Source organism: Phocoena phocoena, chromosome 11, assembly GCF_963924675.1.
Source record: "Phocoena phocoena chromosome 11, mPhoPho1.1, whole genome shotgun sequence".
NCBI lineage: Eukaryota > Metazoa > Chordata > Mammalia > Artiodactyla > Phocoenidae > Phocoena > Phocoena phocoena.
Genome location: NC_089229.1, coordinates 58,772,869 through 58,796,114, shown reverse-complemented (window position 1 = coordinate 58,796,114; position 23,246 = coordinate 58,772,869). Strand labels below are relative to the sequence as shown.

Below are 23,246 nucleotides of genomic sequence, written 5' to 3'. Positions count from 1 at the left end.
TGGGTCCCGCCCATCTCATTACTAATATAGCAGCGTCATCTGCATAAACCCGGGCCAGGATTCCTATTGGCTGGGTCGGCTGGGGGTGACGTAATTGGGACGTACTAAGACTAGGGTTGGGCCCGGAACCGGAGCCATTACTGCAGGAAAAGGTCCCGCAGAGCTGAGCGGTCAAGATGGTGGGGCCCAGTGCTGGGAAGATGAGCGGGATTTGGGGCGAGAGGCGGGAAGCCGGGGATAGGGGGCGGGGAGAAGGCAAAAGGTAGGGGGTAAAGGAACCTGAGGGCCTTAAAGGTTTGAGGTGGGGTTGGAGTGTCGGGGATCCTGTCCTGCTGGGAAGCGGGTCCCCAGCATGAGAACGGGAGTTTGTGGTTCAGAGTTCTTGGGACTGGGATAGAAGCTTGGGGGATTGGAGTTAAGATGCTGACCGCTCCCCTCTTCTCTGAGCAGTGTGACTTCACCGAGGACCAGACCGCAGGTAGGTAATCTGACCCCTATTGAGGTCATGCTTAGGGAGAGGGACACTCCCTCTAGCACCCTCCAGCCACCTGTCTTCTCTTCAGCACCCCCAGGGGAGTACTTCGTGGATTCCCTTCTCCCTCCTTCTGGATCTTCCATTTTCTTTTCTCACTCTTTCTTCCTCCCTTCCCTTGTACTCTAGACCTGAGCCCCAAGCACTGGGTGAGTTTTAGGTGGTGTGGGCATGTGAAACAACTTGGTCACTAATGCCTGTTGTGTGTGGGGCTTGGGGACTGTGTATTAAGCTGCCTGTGCTCCCCTGTTCCTTAGTTAGCTACTTCTGACTCTTTTCTCCTCCTGTGATAACTTTCCCCCTCCCCCAGCTTGGAATCGTGAAGGCTGTAGACAGCAGTGACCTGTTACTTTGTGAAAATGGAACAGGGGAGTTTGCTGAGGATACTTCTTTGTAGCTGTACTCTCTGAAAGGTCTCTGTACTGGAGGGGTGGGAAGTGGCAGGCTGGGATGACCCCAGTCCCAGGCTGCTGCTCCCACTTCCTTATAAGGACAGGGCCCAGACAGGGCGGTGGCAAATCCCTGCCCTGAGTAGTGAGGTGAGGAGGCTGGGCAGGCTGCTGCAGGCAGAGGGTATGTAAATGGCTGGTACCTCTGCCAAGGGGAGGAAGGCTGGGTATTTATGTGGGACACCTGAGTCGGAGGAAGGGATGCTGGATCCCTCTTAGAGGGTTTGGGTGCACAGCGGTATAAATATCTGGTTTCCTCAGCATGATCAAAGTGGAATGGGCCGCAGGGGCTGTAAGGGAGGGTTTGGGTCAACCCCCACGTGCCCAGTGCTGATGTTTATCTGAATCCTCAGAGTTCAAGGAGGCCTTCCAGCTGTTTGACCGAACAGGGGATGGCAAGATCCTGTACAGCCAGTGTGGGGACGTGATGAGGGCCCTGGGCCAGAACCCCACCAACGCCGAGGTGCTCAAGGTCCTGGGGAACCCCAAGAGTGATGGTGAGGGTCTTTAAGAATAACTCTGCAGTGTGCTAGTGGGTCTGCAGTCTTTAGCTGATAGCTTCGCTTTGTCTTCTTAGGCCCTGAACTCAAGCAGCTCTTGTCTAGCAAGTCCCAGATAAGATTTCTCCTGCCTTGAGTGGGAACCACATAATCCCCAGCCCTGAGAATGCATGTGACTTTGCTTCCACCTCCTTTATGGCAGAGATGAACGTGAAGGTGCTGGACTTTGAGCACTTCCTGCCCATGCTGCAGACTGTGGCCAAGAACAAGGACCAGGGCACCTACGAGGACTACGTCGAAGGCCTTCGGGTGTTTGACAAGGAAGGGAACGGCACCGTCATGGGTGCTGAGATCCGGCATGTTCTCGTCACACTGGGTAAGGCTCTGCCCTTCCTTCTTGAGCTGAGGTGCCACCTGATAGACCTCATGTGTCATCCAATTCCAGAACGCTCACTCTTTCTTCCCCTCTGCAGGTGAGAAGATGACAGAGGAAGAAGTAGAGATGCTGGTGGCGGGGCACGAGGACAGCAATGGTTGTATCAACTATGAAGGTGAGGGACTAACTGGGGTCTCACGGAGGAAGCAGCCATACAGGGCAGCTCAAGTGCAGCATTTGGGGCTTTCCCTGTCCCTGGATTCAGGCTCCAAAAAGTGCCAACAGGCAAGGGGCAGGGCCCAGCCCAGCCCAGGAGTGGGAGGCCAGGGGTGTATGACAGGAAAGGAAGGGCTTATGTGGCATGAAGGGTGGGAAAGGGATGGGAAGTAAAATAAATGGATGTCTAATCCCTCGCCGCCTGACCCCTTCACCCCATGTCTGTGTCTTGTCTTCACCATTAATGTCTCTTCCTTCCTGCAGCGTTTGTGAGGCATATCCTGTCGGGGTGACGGGCCCATGGGGCGGGTACGGCTCCTCCCAGCCCCTCTTCTCTAGTTGACCTCCCCAGTGTTTTTCTTCCCAGCCTTTGCTCTCTAGCCCCTGCCCTTCCCCTACTACCATCTGACTTCCTCCTGGCATGTCTCTGCATGGAGCTGACTGGGGACGGGAGGGGTTCCTCAAAGAGGAAGACAGCCTGGGGGTGTGGTACCTCCTCCTCTCCTAGAATGGGCTGAGGTTTTGCTTCTTAGGGCGCTGGTGTCTGGGAACTCACACCAGCCTATCCCAGTCCTGCTTCATGGTCATCCTTTAGCCCGGGAGCACGGGCAGCTGGCAGCGGGGGGTGGGTTGCCTGCCCCACTGTGCTACTGTAGCTGAAGTCTCTTTCCCGTCCTTCTGCTGGGCAGCTCGGAGGTACCCTAACCCAAAACTCTGTCTTCTCCTCCCGCCAATGGCTGACAGTAGCTGTAGGTGTAGTTGAGAACTCTTCTGCCTCTGCTGTGTTCTTGCTGCTCAGGGTGGGGTGGGGAAATAACAGCTGGTGGGAGGGGAGCTGGGGGCTGAGAGGACTGGTCAGACTCAAGGTGGCCCCTCTGCAAACTGACCCCAGGGTTGGTTGCTGTGGGCACATTCCTTCTTAGGCTACCTTTGTGGTCTTGTGGTCTCCTGGCCCCTGGTGGACCCCTCCCCTTGGCCCTGCTCCCTGGATCACCCCCTCTCCTTTCCACAGAGCTCGTCCGCATGGTGCTGAATGGCTGAGGACATTCCCAGTGTGCGCGGACACCACGCCTTCCCTGTGGGAGACTGTGTATGTAGCCCCAGAGGCCTCCTAGGTGCTCTTGTCACAGTAGTTTTCCCAGATTGTCTCTCTTGGATGATGTTTGCCATCAGCATTCACCAAATAAACTTGCTCTCTGCCCTACATGCGGTTCTGCTTTCCTTCCTGAGCAGGGTGAAGGGGAGGACAGTCTGGGGTCAATGGACCAGAGGCTGGGGAAAGCCAGCCGGCAAAGGGCCTCTAGGAACCATCTTTGCTTGATTTAAGAAATGCTGGCCTTAGTTATTGATGCTACAATGGCTACCCCTTGGGGATTAGGAAAGCCATAAATCCCTGTAACAGCAACGCTGGCCACCCTTGTGCCATCCCATATGGCGCTGAGTCCTCTCCTAGCCCTCCCCAGCACTGAAGGCCTTTTGTCGGGGAGCCCGGGGAGTGTTTATTGGCACGAAAGCCAGGCCATATTAGCACTGCCTGAGCCTGTCTCTCACTTCAGCAAGGCTAGGGGCCAACAGTAACAAGTAGCTGAGATGCCTGCCTTCTCCCCGCCTAATAAGGGAAGATATGAAGCCACCACTTCTGAAAGGATAAATAGACAAAATCTCTGGGATGTGAGGATGTCCTTCCAAGTCTTAAATGGCTATTTTGAGGGCAGGTGAGAGAGAGCCTCTGCCCAGTCCCTGCACCAGTCATACAGTCTGGACAGCTGTGCTGCCCTTGGCCTGTTTGGGAGAGAGGCCCAGTGCCTCTGCAGCCCCGCCGAGCGCCACTGGGAAAGACTCCCAGGAGTGCTGCCCACAGCCTGATTCCCCACCCCCACCCCCCCACTCCCGCCCCACCTAACAGCCACAGGTAAGAGAACACAGAAGGCATCCACAGATGGAACTGAAAGCAAATTAATTTATAAAAAAAAAAAAAAAAAAGGAGAAAAGAAAAAGAAGAAGAAAGAAAAAAGAGAAAATTTACAGAAAACTTTTGAACAGAAGAAAGGTGCCAAGACGCAGAGGAAGAGAAATATGGGGACACGAGGAACACAAGGCCTGGTGGGAGGAACCAGGAAGAACCGGTGGAGAGCCTGGAGTCACTTTTGCCTTCACACCAAGGACGAAGAGCGGGGAGCTGGTACTGGGGGCACTGGGATCCGGGGAGCAGAACTGAGCCATGAGCTGCGAGCAGGGGCTCGGCCCTACCCTAGGTCGGGCACCCCTTCCCCGGCTGCTGCCCCAAATCCCAAGGAATCCCTAGCTACTGCCAGCCACGGCTCTGATGGTCTTGGTGGGAGAGGGAAGAGGTGAGCGGGGTGACCCACCCAGCCCTAAGAAGGAGGTGCTTAAGTGCTTTTGACAATTTCACGTTTTTAGGACTTCCCATCCTCTTAGAGCCCCTCTCCACATCTTCTGGGAGCCCGCTCGCTGACAGAGCCCAGGCAGGAGGCAGCATAGCCCCGAGTGCCCTTTCTTCCTCTGCTGCCTGCCACAGGAACCCCCAAAATGTGTCCCCACCAAATACACATACGCTGACATCAACTACGCAGGAGACTTTAAAACACAAAGCTGACATTCAGAGGGAAAGGGGCCATTGGCTGAGCTGGGGTGGCCTAAAACAGCAACACCGAGGAAGCAGCAGGAGAGATTAGTGGGAATAAACTGGGGGTGGGGTGGCCAAGGGGGTTCAGGAGCTGCCTCAGTCACTAACGAGAGGCCGGAGGAGACAGGTTATCTGTACCCTGTTCTATCCCCAGAGCTCTCCCCAGAACCTAAATTCCCCTTTCCTAAAACTCACCTCCCTCCTCAAAATATGTAAAAGTTGGATTTTTTTCCACTGGGTGGAGGGAGCTCCAATGTGGCTTTTTTTAAATCTCTACTTCCTTTTAAAGAGCTTCACTTTTTTTCAATCCATAAAAAATGCAATAGTTTTGAGGGGATGTACCCTTAGAAGTGGTTAATTAGAACCTTGTATAAACACTTCCCCCAGCCCTTCCTTTGAGGGCAGCATCCCCATCCTATCTTCTCTCCCAGACATTAGAAACATCTTTTCAACAGAAGTCCTTGAATAATCCAATATAAAAGTGCATGCCTCTGACAGGCATGGTGGGGGCTTTGGAGGGGCAGGAGGAGCTTTCCTTACGTAGTGATGAACTCTCCAGGCTGGGGAAGGGTCCCAGTGGTGGGGAGAGGGCTGTTCCTGGAACCTTGATATCCATGGGGGGTGAGGGAGAGAGATGTCTGGCTGGCTCCTCACTGTGTGGGCGGCACAGGAGTGACTGTGCCTGGACTCGGGGCCGTGGGGTCTGGAGGCAGGGGGGTGCCTGGGTCTGTGGAGAGAAGGGAGCTGCATCAGCTGGGGTGAGCAGGAGAGAGGGCTCCAGACCCAGGCCACCAGACAAACAACCGGGCATGGCATGCAATGGACAGGAGATGAAAGAGTACCCCACGGTGTACAACTTCCTTTCCCCGACACCCTTTCCCACCATACGCTGGGAAAACTGGGATACCCCAAATCATCCTTCTGCCCCCAAGGGAACTCTCTACATGGGGCACTTGAACGTGACGGGAACAAGCAAAGGGAACGCCAATCATCATGCAGACAAGTAGCTGTTTTTCCAGTTTACAACGGAGATGCTCTGTGCCACAGGACTCCTCCATGACCCACCAGTGAAAGGCCCCAGCGTCATCCCAGGGGTGGCAGCTGCCAGGCTGGGGAATGGTGGAGGACAGCCAGAGAGGCCCTTCCCTCCTGTGTTCTAATTTTACCAGAGCGTTCAAAAAGGGGTCGTGGAAGCTCTAGTACCTGAGCCCACCCCCCCTGCCCTCCAGCCCTCCACGTGGACCCCTCTCCCTCACCCTTCTCCCCTCCAGGACCCTTCTCACCTGGCAGTGGGCTGGCACTGGGCAGGAGGTTGCCCTGAACAGCTGCCACAATGGCAGGGCTCTGGGCTGCGGCGGATCCGAGCCCCGGCCCAAGAGGCAAAGAAGATGGCATGGTGGTGGTCGCCGGCAGGTTAGGATGTAGAGGGTTCGCCATGGACACAGGCAGGTTAGGGGGGGGGAGAGTGGCCGGGGCGAACGGGAGATGGTGGTGATGCCCATGCAGGTTAGGAGGAGGGGGGAGGTTAATACTGATGGAGTCGGCTAGGCTACCAAATGGGATGATGGATGGAGCAGGGGGGGGAGGCGGCATGCCAAAAGGCAAACCCAAAGGAGCATTACCCGCCACGCCTGGGTGCCCGCTGCCTGGCACTGCCCCTGGCATCATTGAGGGAGGAGTTTGTTGGTTGGGGAACGGTGAGGGGCCTGGGAATGAAAAGGAGAGATCGAGAAGATTAGAAGCATACAATCTCACTTGCCAACTCACTTTCACAGCGAGGATAACCTCGTCACTCCTAGGTGCCACCTTCCTTTTTCCTGATACTAGAATAAGCGGTAAAGCCTTGGAACAAAATTCCCAAAGTCTGGGACTGGGGAGGGATCCCTGCTGGCTTAGGGATATAACCAAGGTCAATCTATAGAAATCGAGGCTGAGCCTCATCTCCAGTCCTATCCCATATCCCCTCTGAGGGGAACTGGAACGGTCACCTGGATCCCTCCAGTCAGCCAGAGCTTCAGAATCCATCACTCACCGTGGGGTCCAGGGGGGGGTACCCCTGGTGGGACTGCCCCAGGCTGGGGGGCTCCAGCTGCTTGCTGCTGCTGTGGCACTGCAGTTGACCCTGCCTGCCCAATCTGTTCAGAGGGGCCCAAGCTTCCGGGAGGGGCCCCACTGCCCGCAGAGGCAGGGGCCATGGAGGCTGGAGCCAGAGCCAGGCCGTGGACAGCGGGTGGCCCAGCAGCGCCCGCAGGTGGGACAGGCTGGGAGCCCGGGGGCAGGGCTTGCGGGGGCGGCTGCTGCTGTTGGTGCATTTGCTGGAAGTGCTGCTGCCGGGCCCTCATCTCCGCGTACTTCAGCTGCTCCATGTGGAAGGCTTGTCTGTCGGCCAGGAGCTGCTGCCTCTGATACTCCAGCTGCCAGGGCCAACGAAAAACGGTTACTCGGGTTCAGGAGACCCCAGAGGAGAACGCCTTGTCCCCTGCTTTGTCTTCTGACAAACCCAGACTCTCGTTCTGCCAGTTCCCCACGCCAAATCTCACCCTTGTGCTTGGCTTCCTCCGTGCCCCCGCCCCCGCCCTCCCCTCTCCAATTCCCCCCACCAGGTCTTCTGGCTGCCGCTGGCTTCTCACTGCAGTGGACTTAATCTGGTGGCAGCCCTTGCTCATTTCAGCTCCAAAGCTCTGAATCTGTCATTACTTTAATCTGGAAAACCCCTCCAGTTCCTCTTGTCAAATCATGTTCTTTTCTTCCTTCAAAACTGGGGAAAAACTCACCACTCTTAGGAAGCCATCCCAGATCAACTCCCTAGCCTCTGAGCTTCAGCCTTTATTTCGTTCTCTCTCAGGACTTCTATACTTAATTGGAGACCTCTTAATTTGCATTTGTCAGATACCTGAAGCATTAACTGGTTTTGATGTCTCCACATTGTATGTTTGATATCTTCAATTGGGGAGATCAGGGTCAGAGTCCCTGTCTTCTAGTTCTTTTATATCTTCTCAAAATCAAAATGATTCAACACCTTGTCCATCCCATTCCCTTTCCAAGTTCACCTCCTGGATCTGAAGCCCTTACCCTCTCATCATGCCTTAAACCTGTTCAATCACTCAACAAATCTCTATTGAGAGTCTACTATGGGCCAACCACCCTTCAAGGACCTGGAGATGCAGCAATCGAAGAACCGACCAGAACGTGACCCTGGAGCTGACGTTCTGTGGGACCTCGGTCTCCAGGATGCACCTGTGGATTGTGTATCCTCAGCTGCCTGGGCTGACTCCGGCTCCGGCCTGGGCTAGCCCGCTCTGCTGTGTCGCCCTGTTGGCCTCAGGCTCTCTGCACTGCTGCTCCCTCCATCCTAAACTGGGGCCCAGCCCAGTGTCAAGGTGGGACCCCACCAACACCCAGGGGACACAACTCACTGCTTCTCGCTCCCGGTCCATGATCGTCTCTAGCTCTTCAAAGTGCCGGAGTTTGATTTCCAACTTTTTCATCTGGGTCTCCACCAGCAGGGCCACCAGAGATTTGATCTTCCTCTCCTCAACGGCAGCCAAGTGCTAAGGAAGGAGGGGTGGGGCGGCCCGTCAGTGGGAGGACCCAGCTGAAGACATTCCGGGACCGAGAAGGGTAGCATGGAGGCTGCCAGGTTTCAAGAAAGAACTTGTTGTGGTCACAACCCAGAAAGCAGCACAGGCTTGACCGATATTTTTAAAAGAACATGAAGAGAGAAAGAGAGTGGCAAAGGATAAGACAAGGTCAAGTAATTAGAGGGTGAAAACAGGCCCAGTGGTAAAGGCTTAAAAAAGCTTAGAGAAGAGATGACCAAGTCTCCCTCTCACGATCAAAAGGGAAAGGAAACAGGCCAGCGTCGTTTAAGGATGACAAGAAAAGATTTCTTCCAGGTGATGTGAGATGAGGGAAGGGGCACCTCCTCCCCTGGGTCTCTGGTCCTCACCTTGGCCTTCACGGCAGCGGCAGCCAGGGCAGCGGCCGCAGCGGTGGAGAGGTTGCCCTCGCCGATGTCACGCTCCACCTTCGTCTTCCTTTCCCCCTCCGACTCCACCACTTCCTTCAGCACTTCCTCCTGCCCTTCCTTGGGCTCCTTCTCCTTCTCAGGATCAACTGGGCCAGGAAAAGGGTCTTAAGCCCTACAGCCTCGCTTCCTTCCTGGACCCCAACCACCATGCTCGAGGCTCACCTATCGGGTCCCCGTCACTCTTCTCTGACTCCTTCTCGCTGTCGCCGTCTTTCCCTTTCTCGTCATCCTTCTTGGGCGCCTCGCTGGTCTTCTCCTTTGCTTCTTCCTCTATAGCCCCAACTCCTTCTCGTGGTTCCTGGAGTCCCAGGAAAGGGGGGAGCATCAGGGCGCTGGTTCGCACACAGAGGGCCCAGACCAGGAACTGAGTTTACGCCTCTTACTTGGGAGGTCCAGCCCAGCCTGCCTGAGCTGAACGGAGCCGGCTCCCCCCACCGCGGTCCACGCCTGTCCCCTCTGCCCTCCCAGCCTGTGTGGGTCCCGCTATACCTTGGGCTCCTTCTTCTCCTCTGTGGCCTGGCCCTCCGCCCGCGCCTCGTCAGTCCCGCTCTCCTCTGGGCCCGGGGGAGAGGAAACGGGAAATGTCTGACACAGTCTGTCTACAACGCTCTTCCAACAGCCCCTTCTCCTAGCCAAGATCTTACTGGGAGGACCAGTGGGGAGCCACGGTACCTAAGGTAAAGCCCTGGGAAAAACAAAAGCCCCACCAATTCTCCCCATTCGTCTTGTGCTCTTAGGCCAACTGGACGCAGGGATGGTGTGGGGAGGCCAGGTGGCTCAGGCTCTCGGTAAAAAGGGAGGAGTCCGGAGACATGCCAGGGCTTACCAATCCGCTCAGGCTCATCAGAGGTGGTTCCTGCAATGCCACTGCTTTCCAGACCAAAGGCTGGGTCTGCTTTGCCTGTCACTTTGGCTGCTTCTTCCACTTTCCGAACGTGGGCCTCCACCAAAGCTGTGGGTACCTCTTCCTTCATTTTGGAGAACTCTTCTGTAAGACCCAGAGAGGGTGAGGCTGGGAGCGGGCGGTAGGCAGTTCTGGCTCTCCCTGTGAGAGCTTCCTCACAAGCCCGGCTCTTCATCTACACCTTCATGGAGCTGGACAGGTGCCTGGGCCGATGCCAGCAGCAGACAAGGCCAGGAAGGCAGCCAAACTTGAGGGGGTTTCACGGCCTGAGTACCCAGCCCTTCAAACGCAAACCGAGAGGGCCAGGACCCCTCCGCATTACCTAGGGCTGACTTCGCAGCAGCGGAGGCCACTCGAGGGTCGACGACAGAGGCCAGGAAGGCAACGGTGCTCATCACAGGGTTGCCGGACTGGCTGAAGGGGATGGGTTGGTAGGCCAGGGGGCCCAGGGAGGCCTCTGAGTCCTCCAGGTACGGGTCTTCAATGGGAAGCCGAAGAAAATGCAAGATGCATTCGTCCTGTGTGCGGCTTCCCACGTGCTCTGATACTTTGTTCCAGTCATCTTTGTACATTTCCAGTGCCTGGTGGTGGTGGAGACACAACCTCACTTAGCCACTTTCCTTGAAGGTCAACACCCCCATCCCACTAAACGGAGCTGCTTCAAAGCTCTCTGGGTTGTGGTATTTGTGTACTCTGCTGGGTCCAAGGGGGATCTGCAAGTAGCACTAAGAAAGGACAAGGGGTTGACGAAATGGTCCCAGTCCCTGGCCTGGAGCTGGTCCTCGGGGCAGGTGCGATGGGCACCAGGAAGGAGAGAGACTGGGGCAAGATCATGCTCTCCCCGCTCACGAGTGCAGCCGGCCCCCTGGCCACTTCCGTTTTCATAGGGCTCCCCTTCCCTTGTCCTACTTACCTCCAGGAGTAGCAGGGTCTCCTGTTCTGTCCACTCTCGAGTGGCACTGGCCGCAGCTTTGCTCTGCAGGGGAAACACAGGTGGGTCAGAGGGAGGAGCCCGCAGCCTCAAGGAGCAAAGGTGCACCACGCCCAGGCAGCCCCCACCTCCGTACCTTGGAGGGGACGTTCTTCTTTGTGTACATGTCCGTGCGCAGCCCAAAGTTCTGCATGTCTGTCGGTTTCTCCTTGCCTTTATCAGGGAAGCTGAGCATTTGCTGGGAAGCAGAGGTCTGCTATTTGTGGAGGGGAAAGAAAGAGGTGAGTCCGAGTGACTGCCAGGAGCCAGGGGCAGACAGAGAGACAGGACAGACAGAAGGAGCTTCCTTCCCACAGCCAGGGACACCCCTGGGCGGGACTTCCTCCCTCACTGCTGTAGCTCCTCTGCTCTCATGGCTCTTCTTCCCGGGCAGGGGCCCCCCAATAAAGGGGCAAATAAGAAGCCCAGCGGGGTCTACACCCCACCTACCAGCTCTGGCTTGCCCTTAGCCGTCTCTGGCACCAAGTCATCCAGCTCTTTGCCCTTTCGCCCAGCCTTGGTATCAGCATCAACCTGGCGGCCCTGGGGGACAGAGCTTGGCGTCATGGAGGCTGGGCAGGAAAAGACCAGGCCGAGGCCCTGGAGGCCTCAAGAGCAAATGCCGGGCAGCTCGCAAGCTTGGGGGGCACTCATGCCACTGTTCCGTACTCCCTTAGTGATTATTTAGATCTGTAGTTGGCATGATATCCATTTGTATTCACATGGATCTTTACAGGTTCTCTTAGAATTCAGGAGCTGAACAAGTAGGCTCTAACCCTACATGTGTGACCCTGGGCAAGCCACGTAACTTTTCTCTTCTTAATTTTTGTGATGTATGAAATGGAAGTGGAAAAAAAATGGAAGTGACAAAAATTATGAAGCAAAAATGAAAAAATGTTGGAAACGTGACAAAGTTTAAAAATTTCATGCAACTTAATTTTAAGCCATTTTTCTCTATCCGCTCCGTCCCCTAATTAGCCTGTCTGCTCCCCAAGGACAAGAAGCATCTCTTCTGCCTCAGCAAGTCCTCACAGTCTTGGGCACAAAGGCTGAGAGAGGGTGCTAAATACATGGGGCTGATTCCTGTGGCCCTTTGCATCCCCTGGGAAAGGAAGAAGCCTCAAAACACTCCTGAACCATTACCCTAAAAAACCAGAAAAAGAAAAGTGCGAAGAAGCCCCATTTTGCCCAATCCCACCCTGTCCCCACAGCCCCTCGCCCTACCTGCGGGGTCTTGGGCTGCAGAGGCACCAGCCCAGACGGTGTGTCAGCCAAGACGTGGAAGTGCGAGGTGGGCGGAGGCCCCATTGGTGTTGGTCGACTCTCAGCATCCACCTGGTAGTTAATAAGACCCCACTGTTCTAGGAAGGCATGGACTCTGTGAGGAGAGAGGCAGAGACACGGTCACACACGAGGAGGAGGGCTGGGGTGGAGCTGGGGCACCCTCTTCTCCACTCCTCCCACTCCCTGGGAAATACCGCCTCCTCCCAGCATCTATATGCCAGTGACACCCACGTCCACATCCACAGCGGGGGCCTCTCTCCATACCCACCCAGCTACTAAACATCTCCCCTTGCATTATCTCGCTGGGTAGGCTCCTTCACTACGGACGCGCCCCTCCTCCATTCCTTCACACTTCTGAGAGCGCCCCTGCCATTCCCTAAGTCACCCGTACCCGAACCTGAACTTCGCCTTTCTCTAGAGATGTTCTTTCCTGCTCGTCCCCTATGCTCCTTGCCGGCCTCTCTACATCAGCCAAGAGACATCTGTGGGCATTCATCCTCAGGTACCCGCTGCCCCTCAGCTGCAGACCCACCTCATGATGGCACAGACATCACCCGCCAGGTTCCTGCGGCAGGCAGTGGACGTGAGATACTCTTGGGGGTTCAGCCGGTAAGTGTCGATCATGAAGTTTCGATAGGCCAGGTAGCTGAGAAAAGAGAGAGATGAACGATGAGAGGGCTGAAGGGTAGGTAAAATGGTAAGAGAGCTAAGGACTCCTCCTGTGTGACAGAGACAGAGAAGAACACCGCAGCTGACTCAGTACACACTGCGGGTCACTGTGTGCTAGACACGAGGGGTTCAAACCTTTGATGGGGTTTTTAGTTAAATGAGTTATCTCCTTAGCTGTACTTGGGGATGTTTCATCCAACGTTTTTTGGCTGTGCCACTCGTCTTGCAGGATCTCAGTTCTCTGACCAGGGATTGAACCCAGGCCACCACAATGAAAGCCTGGAATCCTAACCACTAGGTCACCAGGGAACTCCCTCAATCCAACTTTTGAAAAGGAATCAAGAGGTAAGAGAAAGTGCCCTTAATTCCAAAGGCAGATGTTAAAGGGAAGTCATGATCGGTGCCTCCACCTACTCAGCATGGCATGGTATTGACAAAACGTGTTTCAAAGGTGGAAAGGTCTAAGTTCAAATCCTAGTTCTATTGCGATGGCCTTAAACTTTCTGAACCTCAGTTTCCTCATCTGTAAAATGAAGTGTCTATTGAGAATTAGAAAGGTCTGCAGAGGTTTAGAACAGTGCCGGGCACACTGTACTAGCCCCCCAAACGGTAGCTATTGTGTGGTATAGTGTAAAATGTGAGAACATGAACCAGACTAAAGGACTCAGATCCCAGCTTTACTACTCATGAGCTGTGTGACCTTAAGCAAGTGACTTAACACCTCTACACCTCAGTTTCCTTATCACTAAACTGAAGATAACAGGACCTACTTCTAAAGCTGACATGAATATTAAATTAGTCAAGGTACGTAGGACACTTAGGATAACGCCTGGGAGATAGTAAGCTCTCAAAACATGTAGGCAATTATCATTTACTATTTTACACCAACAGTGCAAAGTGTAGAACAGTTCTAGTTCCAACTCTGCCTGCAGATCAAGTTGCACTCCTGTCATCTGTCACTACTTCCTCTGGAGAGAGTAAGGCTTTTTCACACACTGTTTTCCCCAGGAAGAGGAGGAGGAGCGAACCATACCAGGCTTCAGGGAAAGAAACATGGTGGAAGGGAAGGTGGCCCCGGAGCAGGGAGTGGGGAAGCCGAGGAGCAGCTGGGAAGCCAGCTGGTTCAGTCCTCAGGGGGCCTGGGCTCAGCACTAAGTCCCACCTGCCTCACCATGTATATCCTGGAGCATCCCTAACCATGGAAAACACCAAACTGAAGCCAGGCAGATTTGGCCCGGCAGGAGGAGCCTTGAAGGAGATGAAGACTTCTGAGCCCCAAGCCCAGACTTTACAAAACACATCTCTCCATCCCTTAAGTTCACAGACTTGGGTCTTAATAGTTCCTCTTCCCATTTTTTCCTATCAAAACCTACTCTAAGGGACCAATAGCAGTCAGTTATATTTTAGTCAAAGCTACTACTTATGCTAGAGATATGAGCATTTTAGACAGCATGAGTAATTATGGATGGAGAGGCTCTGCAGGCACCGGAGCAGATACTTGTTTTGAGCAGAAGAGGCATATGCTTAATATGGCCCCCAGGCAAATCCCAGAGAGCAGTGGTCGCAGTGCTGGGCTGAGGCTGCCTGTGGGCAGAGACCATGTCTCTGTAAGCCTAGCACAGTGCCTGGCTCATGGAAGGAGCTCAAGAAATGTCTGCCACGCTGGATTGGGAGGAACAAATGGGGACACAGGAGGGAGAGCATCAGGAGCTGCGATTTCCTTACATTTCTGGAGTCTTGGACTTGTTCTTGCCGTTGAAGAACTCAGGGAGAGCCCTCCGCTCTATGGCATGAACACTGCAAGACAAGAAAGGGTGCATTCGGAGGCTCTAGAGGAGAGATGAGACCCCAAAGGGAGGAAAAGCCTGGAAGATGGGGCAGCGGGAAGGAATGAGACGCTTGGGGAGAACTCTCCGCCAGGGCTGGAAGACTCTGAGACCAGGAGCTTCCCTAAAACTGAGCTGTACCCCGGTCTCCCTGGCTGAGGAAGAGGCAACTCATTTGGAGGCAGGAGGAGGAACGTCATGTTGATCCGTGGAGCAGGAAAATGAGGATTTAGTGAGACGGTGGAGCCGATACCTGTTATAGTCAAACCACGCAGCATAGCTTGGGATGATGATGTGATGCGTCTGCTCGGTCACGTTGTCCTCATGCAGGTCCGGATTCTTGGTCTGCTCCCCCTTGTTCCCCGTGCTGTTCTCATCCTCATCCTGCGAGCATGGAGGCTGCTGGACTCTCAGCATTCCCATCTTGCCCCTAGCAACCCCTGCTTCTCCTACACCCCCAGGAATGTGGGCACTAAAGACGGGATGGGAACGAACAGTTCTGGGCCCCGGGACTCAAAGCGTCAGAGTTTTGACCAACAGCTAGAAATCGGGTGGGAGAAGTCTGGGCAGTGGAAGGTTCTGGGTAGAAGGAACTTTATAATCACAAGTCAGAATCACATAGAGAGGTAGGGCCTCTCTAAACTGGCTCCACCTTGCCCGTGGTCTCCATGCTTTCATCCTCTTGTTCATCTGAAAGAGAGAGACAGCAAGATAGCAGGCTGGAGCCTCCTCAGGGGCCGCAAAACTAGTGTGCTTTCGGAAAGGCCCTGGCAGGCTAGGGGCAGGTGGCAGCCTCCCCTCCCCTCCTTTAGGCGTTGACCACCCTGCCCCAAGCTCCCCATCTTACCCAGGTCAGTCATGGTGCCTCCTTTGACTGGGGCTGACTCTGAGTCCTTCTTAGTATTGACTGCCAGGGGAGAGAGTCATTTTTACAGACAGGTTCTGCCTAAATCAAGCCCTCGCCTCTCCAATGCTAACAGTTCCAGAGAGCTCACTTTCTCCAAAAGCTTGCCCCATCTGATCACAAAACGTAGCAACTTCCTCCAGTCACAGTCATTCTGTGGCTTGAAACTTTCTCCCCTTCCCCAACCAAAAATTCATTTAACTCAACATTTTTCTTATAGAGAAGCATCTTCTACTCTATGAACACTCATCAATCATTCTTGTCTTTGATTGGCCCTTATCTCCATTCATGTGTCTGTAAGTTCTTCATGGACTGAGACAGAGTCTGACCAAACCACTCTGTAGAGGAGTAGTTGGATCTTAAACGTTTTTGAAAGCAGAGGACATTTTCCTCCACTGAATTCATACCCAGCAGCTCAGGAGAAAACACAAATAGAGAGGAGAGCTGCTCTGATTGATGAGGGGGTGGAAGCCGGAACTCCTCTCTCTCAGTGGCCTCCCCTATCCTACTCCGGAAACCCACTCCTGGATGTCTGTGGAATACAGACTGTAAACCAGTACTGCGGAGCAATGGTCTCCAAAATGGGGACGCAAAAGAGGGTCCACTGAAATACAGGCAAAGAATATCAGAACCTCTCTTTATATTTTTTAATCTTATCCTCTACATTTGCCCATTTTTAGACAATGTATGTGTTTCATAACGCTCCTAAAGTAGCGGTAAATAGTACACGTGTATAATTTGTGCTCAAATATATTTTACTGACGGTGTGTAATAAAAAAGAGTTTGGAGACAGAGCACAGTCCACAACTCAGATACGGATATGAAGTTCAAGGCTTGTCTGTGGTGATGAAAATGGTTTCAGTAACCAGCTAAGCTGAAGGGAAAGATCCTCTACACCTGGAGCTGGGCCTGGGAAGTCAGCCCACCCAGGGGGTTTGACACAGGAAGAGCTGGACAGGGAGCGGGGGCCCAGGAGCTTGGTCTGGCCCATACCTGTCTTGGGCAATGTCACCTCTTCCACATTGGGGACCGGTGAGGGCTCATCCATGTCCTTTGTCAGGTCTTCTTGCTCCTCTTCTCTGTGGCCACGCTTTGACTTGGTGTAAGGTGTTGAGGGACTGGGAAGGAAAGAGAGTGAAAGAGAATCTAGTCACCCCTGGACAAGGAATCCCTGGAAGGTGAGGTCCAATGGAAGGGAAGCAAGAAAGACTCCCAAAGAGACGGTGAGGTACAACATGATAAATATAATTAACATTGCCGTATGGTACACATGAAAGTTGTTAAGACAGGAAATCCTGGGAGTTCTCAGCACAAGAAAAAAAAATGTTTTTACTTATTTATTTTTCTATTTCTTTAATTTATTATCTACGTGAGACGGTAGATGTTCACCAAATGTATTATGATAATCACTTCATGATGTATGTAAACCAGATCATGATACTGTATTCCTTAAACTTATATAGGGCTGTATGTCAACTACACCTCAATAAAACTGGAAGGAAATAGAAAAGGGAGAGAGAATCCTGAGGGCAGAGCTGAGCAAAGAGAAACCCATCACTATAGAGTAATGGGAAGAGGCAAAGGCCTTTCATTTGGAGATTAAGCTCTCTGTGAGTTTACTAGTGGCCGGGATCAGAAGTATCCACTGGACAGCTGAAGACCTCCTCATCCTCCCTCTCAGGCTCAGCCAGGTCAGGGCCCAGTGGTTACGGGAGGCAATTTGTCCTTCCTTCCTTCACCATGGTGTGGACAGAGCAGTAAAGGCGGGGGCGGGTTAGGGGCTGGCCTACCCTTTCTTAGCATTCTTCTTCTTAGCTTCTGGGGTCGGTGAAGGGGATGGGGAGCGCTTCCTCTTCTTATAGTTCCCCCCCTTCTTGTCCCGTCGATCCGAATCTGGGCTGTTCACCTGCAGGTTGGAGAATTGGGGCAAAGGTCAGCCAACAATCTCTAGCAAAGACCTGTTCTGAGACTTGTGCTAAGGGCTCAAGGAGAAAAGAAGAAGAGCTTTCACCTCATCTGTCAGTGTCTTGGCTGAAATCTTCTTTCGGCGGGAGACAGGGTTTTTGTCATCATTTACTTCATAGTCTTCCTCATTCATCCATTCATTGAAGGTGTCTGTGTCCAGGATCCACTTTGCATGAACCTGAAGTACAAAGGCAGACTGTCCTGGAGAGAGGCCTGGAAGCCCCAGTTCTGTCTGGGGATCCTTAACAGAGGAGCCCAAGGGCACAGGAGCCTCTGCTTCACCTCCAAAGAGTGGTCTGGCCCTGGCATTCTTCTTGGGGGAGGGGCACAGACAAGAAAAGCTCACCTTCCTAGGTTTCTCAGGAGTCGGAGCATCTTCCACAGATGCTTCAATTTCACTGGCTGGGATCCACGTGTCGTAACTGCCGCGGGAAATTGAACGTAAAGCACAATCAATGGGATAGAGTTGTGGAAAAATAAAGTGCAAACCTTTTACTTTTCCCATTTACAAAAAGTATGGGTTGTTGGGTTATTTTTTGGTATGATTATTTTTCCAATTAATATTGGGATTCTTTTCAATATAAAGTAATAAAAATGATTACAAAATATTTCAAAAATAGAGAAGAATCACTCTAACACAAGTTCTTGTGACACTCAGTATATATTTTTTCCCCCAGTAACTTTTTCTGTACAATTTTGTTTTTATATAATTGCATTGATGCTAGATGTTATTGTACGTCCTACTTTTTGCAATATTTATCTACAAATCACGTGTTATCTCTATCAGTTTAAAGACTGCAAAATAGCCCACTGACTAGATATTTAAATTTGCTGAAACATTTTCCCACTGTTAGATATTGAGATTATTTCTAATGTTTACTTACCAAAAATTATACTACGCTAACCATTTCACACAGAAAGCCCCAATCCTTTTAGACTAGGCCTTGTCCAATAAATCCAAACTTCCCCCAAGACAGAGGATTCACGTAATAGGTGGGAGGAGAACAAATTAACGTTAGACCTAAAAATAACCCTCGAAGAGTGCCTTCTCGCTTTACTAGATGTTCTAAGGCTTCTCAGTCTGGCTCCTGTACTTAAACCTGCCCCAGGAACCCATCCTCACCTGTCAGGATAGTAGCCCCAGTGCAGAAGAACCTGCTTATCCCTCTTCATGACTGGCCGTACCCATTCCTCTGGGGATAGAGAGAGCAGAGAGAAACATAAGCTAAAGGGAGATACACACAAAATAACTCTGTACACAACTCCTATTGCAGCAGGGGATCTGGAAATAGGAACAAAGGTGGTAAGAGGATTCAGGGCTGAAAGGAGAGAAGAGCCCAGGCACTGCAGAGCTGCTGGGCAGTCCTCCACCTCCTAGTCCAAGCTGTCCACTGCAGTGACCAAGAAAACCCTGGTCTCACCTTCCTCCAGGTTCCCTGGGACAGGATACACAACATGGGAGGCATTGTTCTTATCCTCAGTGACCGTTCCCTGGATGGCACAAGGAGAAGCAGGTAAGTATGGTCCCCTCCGAATTACTCATGGATGTAAATAAACCAAAGTAAGGTTTAACCACAGATCTGCCTTCCTAATCATATTTTGCTCAGAATGGTATCAAAGTTGGTTTGCATTCTCTAAGCACACATCAGCTAAGTGGCAGAGAGAAACAGCTGGGATTGTGCAAATAATGGAGACAAATCAAAGAATTTTAAATTGCAGATAATCCTCTGAGTAGATAATCTGTCACACATGGGAAACATACAGTCGATTTTATGTCCCTGTATGTCCCAACAACATCTGCTTGTTATTATAGAGTTCCAAAGAGCAAAGATTTCATTGATCTGAAACCAGGCAATCTCTAGCTCAGTGGAAGTAGATGCTCTTCCCCCAGGCACATGCACTCTCTAGGAACAGTGATCCAAATCTGCCAAGACTGGGAAAGGGGAGGAACAGAGAAAGAGAGTCTCAAGGCTTTAATTCTAATACTTTTCCAAGTAGGTAGGGCTACCTCAGGGCTGCTTGTATGGAAAACTTCAGAAAGAGAGTCATGGAGTTTCTAAAACCTCTCCTGACCCACCCACTCACCTGATGTCTCTTGATAATGTCTTTTAATTTCCCTAGCAGTTTGGGTTCAATTTCTGGGCACAGAAAAATGTTAGGTCGAGACAGGCAATTATTCTGTAGGGAGAAGAAATAAATGGGATGAGATTACAGGGAAGGGGTTTTGGATTCTCACCAAGGGAAGGGAGATGGATGGAGGAGGTTCCTATTACCTGCACCAAGGATTTCTCAATGGTCATGAACATTTCCACGTTGCGGTCCATGCGTGATGGATTCTGGAAATCGTAACGCCGCCTTGTAAAGAGGCAATAATCTAGTGAGTGGTATAGCTCAAGTCTGGGGATGAGGTCAGAGTATGTGACTTTTTTAACATGGGAAATTAGGAGGCAATCGTGCCCTCAGCTTTGCCAAAATCACCTGGGATCTGGGGTTCACTGATCATAACTCTGTGAATCACTTTGTACTTAGTGCAAAAGGACAAAGAAAAGCTTGAGATGCCAACCTAAGAATCCCTTTTCCTCTACAATACACACACTGATGCACATACACATACTCACTCATTCTTGGAGACTATTTTGGCTCTGACTCCCAGCCAACCTAGCAGGTCAGGCCTACTGACCTAGCAAAGTAAGAGACTTGCAAGAATGACTATGCTCTCCCACCCCACAAAGACCCCAGGGAATCATAAAGGGGGATTCCCTCTAAACTAAATGTAAGAAGCACAGAGAGAAGAGAAGGCATCTCACCATCCCTGGTCACTCTTGAATTTGTAGGCAGCTGCAAGTATGTGGCACAGGGAGCCTCCTGCTTTGAAATCTAGGAAACATTTGATCTACAAAATTGAGAAGGGAAGAAGTATGTGAGAGTTACATCCTAAATTTTCTTATGACTTTAACAATCCTTTCACAAAATCCTATGCTGAATTGATCTCCCTCTTGAAGCTGGAATTCTTTAACCCCTGTGCCATTCTATCATGAGGCCTGAAAGAGACGAGAGAAAGAAACCAATACTCACAAAGCCCCGCCATATGCTTTACTGGGTTACCTCGTTAACCATTACAGAAACCCTACAAGGTAGGTGTATTAATCCCATGGAGAGATGAAGAAACCAAGACTCAAAAGGTATAAATGGCTTGTCCAAGATCACAGAGACACCAAGTGGCAGAGCCAGGATTTGAACACAAGCTTGTGCAAATCCAAATCTCATGTTTTAACCATGCCATGAGTTTCATGACTGAGCTTAGACACTGGGAGATAACCTGTTGCACAGAATATTCCTAGGACAAAGGGAATGGTAAACTGGGGACTCTGCTAAGCCAGTAACACCCCAACCAGGGAAAGGGATGGTAGGAAATAACCCAAATCTCAAAAATTACGAAATTTACAAAAACACACAAAAAACAACTCCCTCTCGGGTTTGGAGGCTTTGCCCCCGTGCTTTTTGCACTCACCGGCAGTTTAGTGAGCGGTGCATTGCTGACATGTTTGCCAAAAACTTCTTCCTGAAATTGTAGCAACTGTACAACCAGGCTAGACAGGGACTTGTTGGTAGGTGGTTCAGCTTGTATATACTGGGGAAACAGGGAAAAGGAAAGAAAAATAGACCCCAGATCAATTATCCACCATCTCCCTTATTTCTTCCCCAGGAGCTCTGGAAGCATCTGGGGCAGAAAGAAATAGTGTCTTCTTCCCCCACGTGTCTAGTCTCTAAAAAGAAAATGGCAGAAGGAAGGCCCTAGATGCCCCTCACCAAGAAGCTGAAATTCTGCTGCCTCCAGCCTAGGTTACCAGTCTTTGGTGTTGGAGGTAAAGGCAGTCTCCTACTCTCCCTCAGCAACACCCTAAAAATGGAGTTGCAGGACCCTGATCTCTAGCCAACAGCACTGAGAGTGGTAAAATTCTGAAGATTCACGGAGTTCAGGCCACAGAAGCAACATCTTGAAGGCTCTAAGCGAGACAACAGTCTACTTCTTGGGGTAACTTTGTGGAAGGTCAAGATTCCCTCGATAATACAGCCTAATAAAAAAGATGCAAGGAAGTAAGGTAGGGCAAACGGACTGAGAGAATAGTTTGTACATCTGCTTCTGCTAGGACTGGGCACAAATGTCTTCAGAGGCCTTGCTAGATGGAAAAAAAAGACCAGCTACTACCCAGCCTGGTGGGAAATAGCAAGACAACCTCTGTCCTTTCTGAGGAAACTGTATCGGAGACAAGCAACCCTGGGCCTTCTTAAATATTTCCATATTATGCTACCTAGCATCCTAGCCTTCTGTTCTCATTTAAAAACTGTGCCAAGAGGCTAACTTTCTCTTTACCTTTTGACCCCTTTTTCCTCAACCCTGATCACAGAGAAAAGTGCACCTTTCAGTGCGAGGTGTAAAGAGATCCCTGAAAGAAAAGGCAAATGACAGAGAGCTAAGAGCTTGAAAGCTGAACCAGGTCACAGGCTGTCAATCCCCCCAGGGCCACAGACTAAGCCCCTAGACTGATCTCCCTTCCAAAAGGTCAAAGGTAGATGCCTGGGAACCAGAGCCTCACGCTGGGGTACAGACAAGCCACAGACCCAGCAGCTGTTTGTCAAGATCCTGACACCCAGAGAGACCTCCCAGGCTCATGACCAGGATCAGGGGGGCGTCCTCCTAAACCACCCATCACACTTCTGACAGGCTGCAAAGCTGGGCAGGAAGAACTGGGGAGCTGAAGGAAAGTCAGAAAGAGAACCCCTAACTGGGGGTAGTGAGAAGGAAGAAAGGCAGACCATCTCCAGAGAAAAGCCCTATGTAGAGATGCTCCTTTCAACCAGACCTATAGACAAAGACACCACCAGGAAGAGGTCTGGTAGAAAAGACAGGTAAGGCTTGAACCCTTTGTTCACTACCTTATATCTCCTGTTACGGGATGGGGGACTACGGACATAAAGTGTGTCCTAGACTCTGAACCCCAAACCCAAGGCAATGCAAGGCCAGGTGGTGAGGTGACTTCAATGTGAAGCTGAGGAATGGTTTTATAAGGGGTAGCTGCCCAGGAACTCCTATACCCTGACTCCCAAAGAGGTTCTGTTGCCCCTTGTACGGAGATGGGGGACGAGCGATAGACAGGTGATCCCGGGGTGGGGGCCTTTTTCAGGCTGATGAGCAGTCCACGGCCTGCTCTGTAGCTGTTTACCCTCCCGCTTTCATCATCTCTCTGAACACACACAAAGCACCGGGGAGGCCTCAGCCTCGCTGGTACCTGGCCCCGTGGGGAGCTCTGGCGGGCACCGTGCCGGGCACGCTGTGTGTGTGGGGGGGGTGTGCATTCGGCACCCCGTCCACCCCCGGCCGTCTCTCCCGGAAAAGCCCGCAAAGCGATGGCTTATGGAGGGTGGGCAGCTGGCACCGGGACCCGCCGGGCCAGCGGAGAAAAACAAGGGGCAGAGGGCGCAGCAGTGGGGGCGGGGGCTGGAATCAGAGGCTGGGGGGGGCGGTAAAAGAGGCTGGAGGAGGGGCGCGGGGCGGCGGAGGGCGCGCTGGGGCCGCTCAGGACGCCGCGGGGGAGGGGCCGCGGGCCGCGGGCCGCGGGAGGGTGGGCAGGATCCGGGGGGGCCGCGGGCCCTCGGTCCCTTTGTCCCGCCCCCGGGCCCCGCGCGGCCCTGCCCGCGTACCTTTTTGTAGTTCTTGCCGAGCCAGAGCCGCACGTTGTCGAACTGGGTCACGGTGTCCGCGGCCTCGTAGTACTTCACGTTGGGGCCGCCGTCCTTCTTCCGCACCGCCATCTTCTCGGGCTCGGGCCCCGCCGCCGCCCGCCCCGCTCAGCTCCCGCCTCCTCCTCCGCCCGCCTCCCGCCGCCTCCCGCCGCCGCCGCGGCCGCCGCCTCCCGCCGCCTAGGCTGGCCCCGGTCCGCGCAGCGCCCCCTGCCGGCTGGCCGCACACAGC

General features: G+C 52.5%; 2 protein-coding genes across 6 annotated transcripts; one reads left to right on the top strand and one right to left on the bottom strand.

The window, feature by feature from the left end:
• The first annotated feature begins 131 nt into the window (after window positions 1-131).
• Window positions 132-3,277, top strand: MYL6 (myosin light chain 6). Of its 2 annotated transcripts, XM_065888433.1 has the most exons (7): window positions 146-179; window positions 451-478; window positions 1,335-1,478; window positions 1,684-1,857; window positions 1,955-2,032; window positions 2,338-2,382; window positions 3,086-3,277. In XM_065888433.1, exons 1-6 carry the CDS (start codon window positions 177-179, stop codon window positions 2,364-2,366), a joined length of 456 nt encoding a protein of 151 aa, XP_065744505.1. In that variant the 5' UTR covers window positions 146-176; the 3' UTR covers window positions 2,367-2,382; window positions 3,086-3,277. The 2 variants fall into 2 exon arrangements, with proteins under 2 accessions (XP_065744506.1, XP_065744505.1); XM_065888434.1 differs by lacking the exon at window positions 2,338-2,382 and having other exon boundaries at window positions 132-179.
• An 85-nt stretch (window positions 3,278-3,362) lies between these two features.
• Window positions 3,363-23,113, bottom strand: SMARCC2 (SWI/SNF related, matrix associated, actin dependent regulator of chromatin subfamily c member 2). Of its 4 annotated transcripts, XM_065887790.1 has the most exons (30): window positions 22,976-23,113; window positions 20,784-20,903; window positions 20,080-20,165; window positions 19,546-19,627; window positions 19,358-19,450; window positions 18,694-18,763; window positions 18,396-18,465; window positions 17,619-17,694; window positions 17,319-17,450; window positions 17,098-17,213; window positions 16,301-16,425; window positions 15,251-15,310; window positions 15,056-15,093; window positions 14,657-14,787; window positions 14,303-14,374; window positions 12,441-12,554; window positions 11,849-12,002; window positions 11,075-11,167; window positions 10,722-10,841; window positions 10,568-10,630; window positions 9,977-10,235; window positions 9,577-9,738; window positions 9,240-9,304; window positions 8,913-9,048; window positions 8,670-8,836; window positions 8,137-8,271; window positions 6,753-7,134; window positions 6,343-6,426; window positions 6,004-6,069; window positions 5,371-5,447 (listed from the first exon to the last, which is right to left on the bottom strand). In XM_065887790.1, the coding sequence occupies exons 1-30, from the start codon at window positions 23,084-23,086 to the stop codon at window positions 5,371-5,373; spliced, it is 3,459 nt and encodes a 1,152-aa protein (XP_065743862.1). In that variant the 5' UTR covers window positions 23,087-23,113. The 4 variants fall into 4 exon arrangements, with proteins under 4 accessions (XP_065743861.1, XP_065743862.1, XP_065743859.1 ...); XM_065887789.1 differs by lacking the exon at window positions 6,004-6,069 and having other exon boundaries at window positions 3,363-5,447; window positions 22,976-23,106; XM_065887787.1 differs by having other exon boundaries at window positions 6,004-6,426; window positions 22,976-23,086.
• Between the last annotated feature and the right edge of the window lie 133 nt (window positions 23,114-23,246).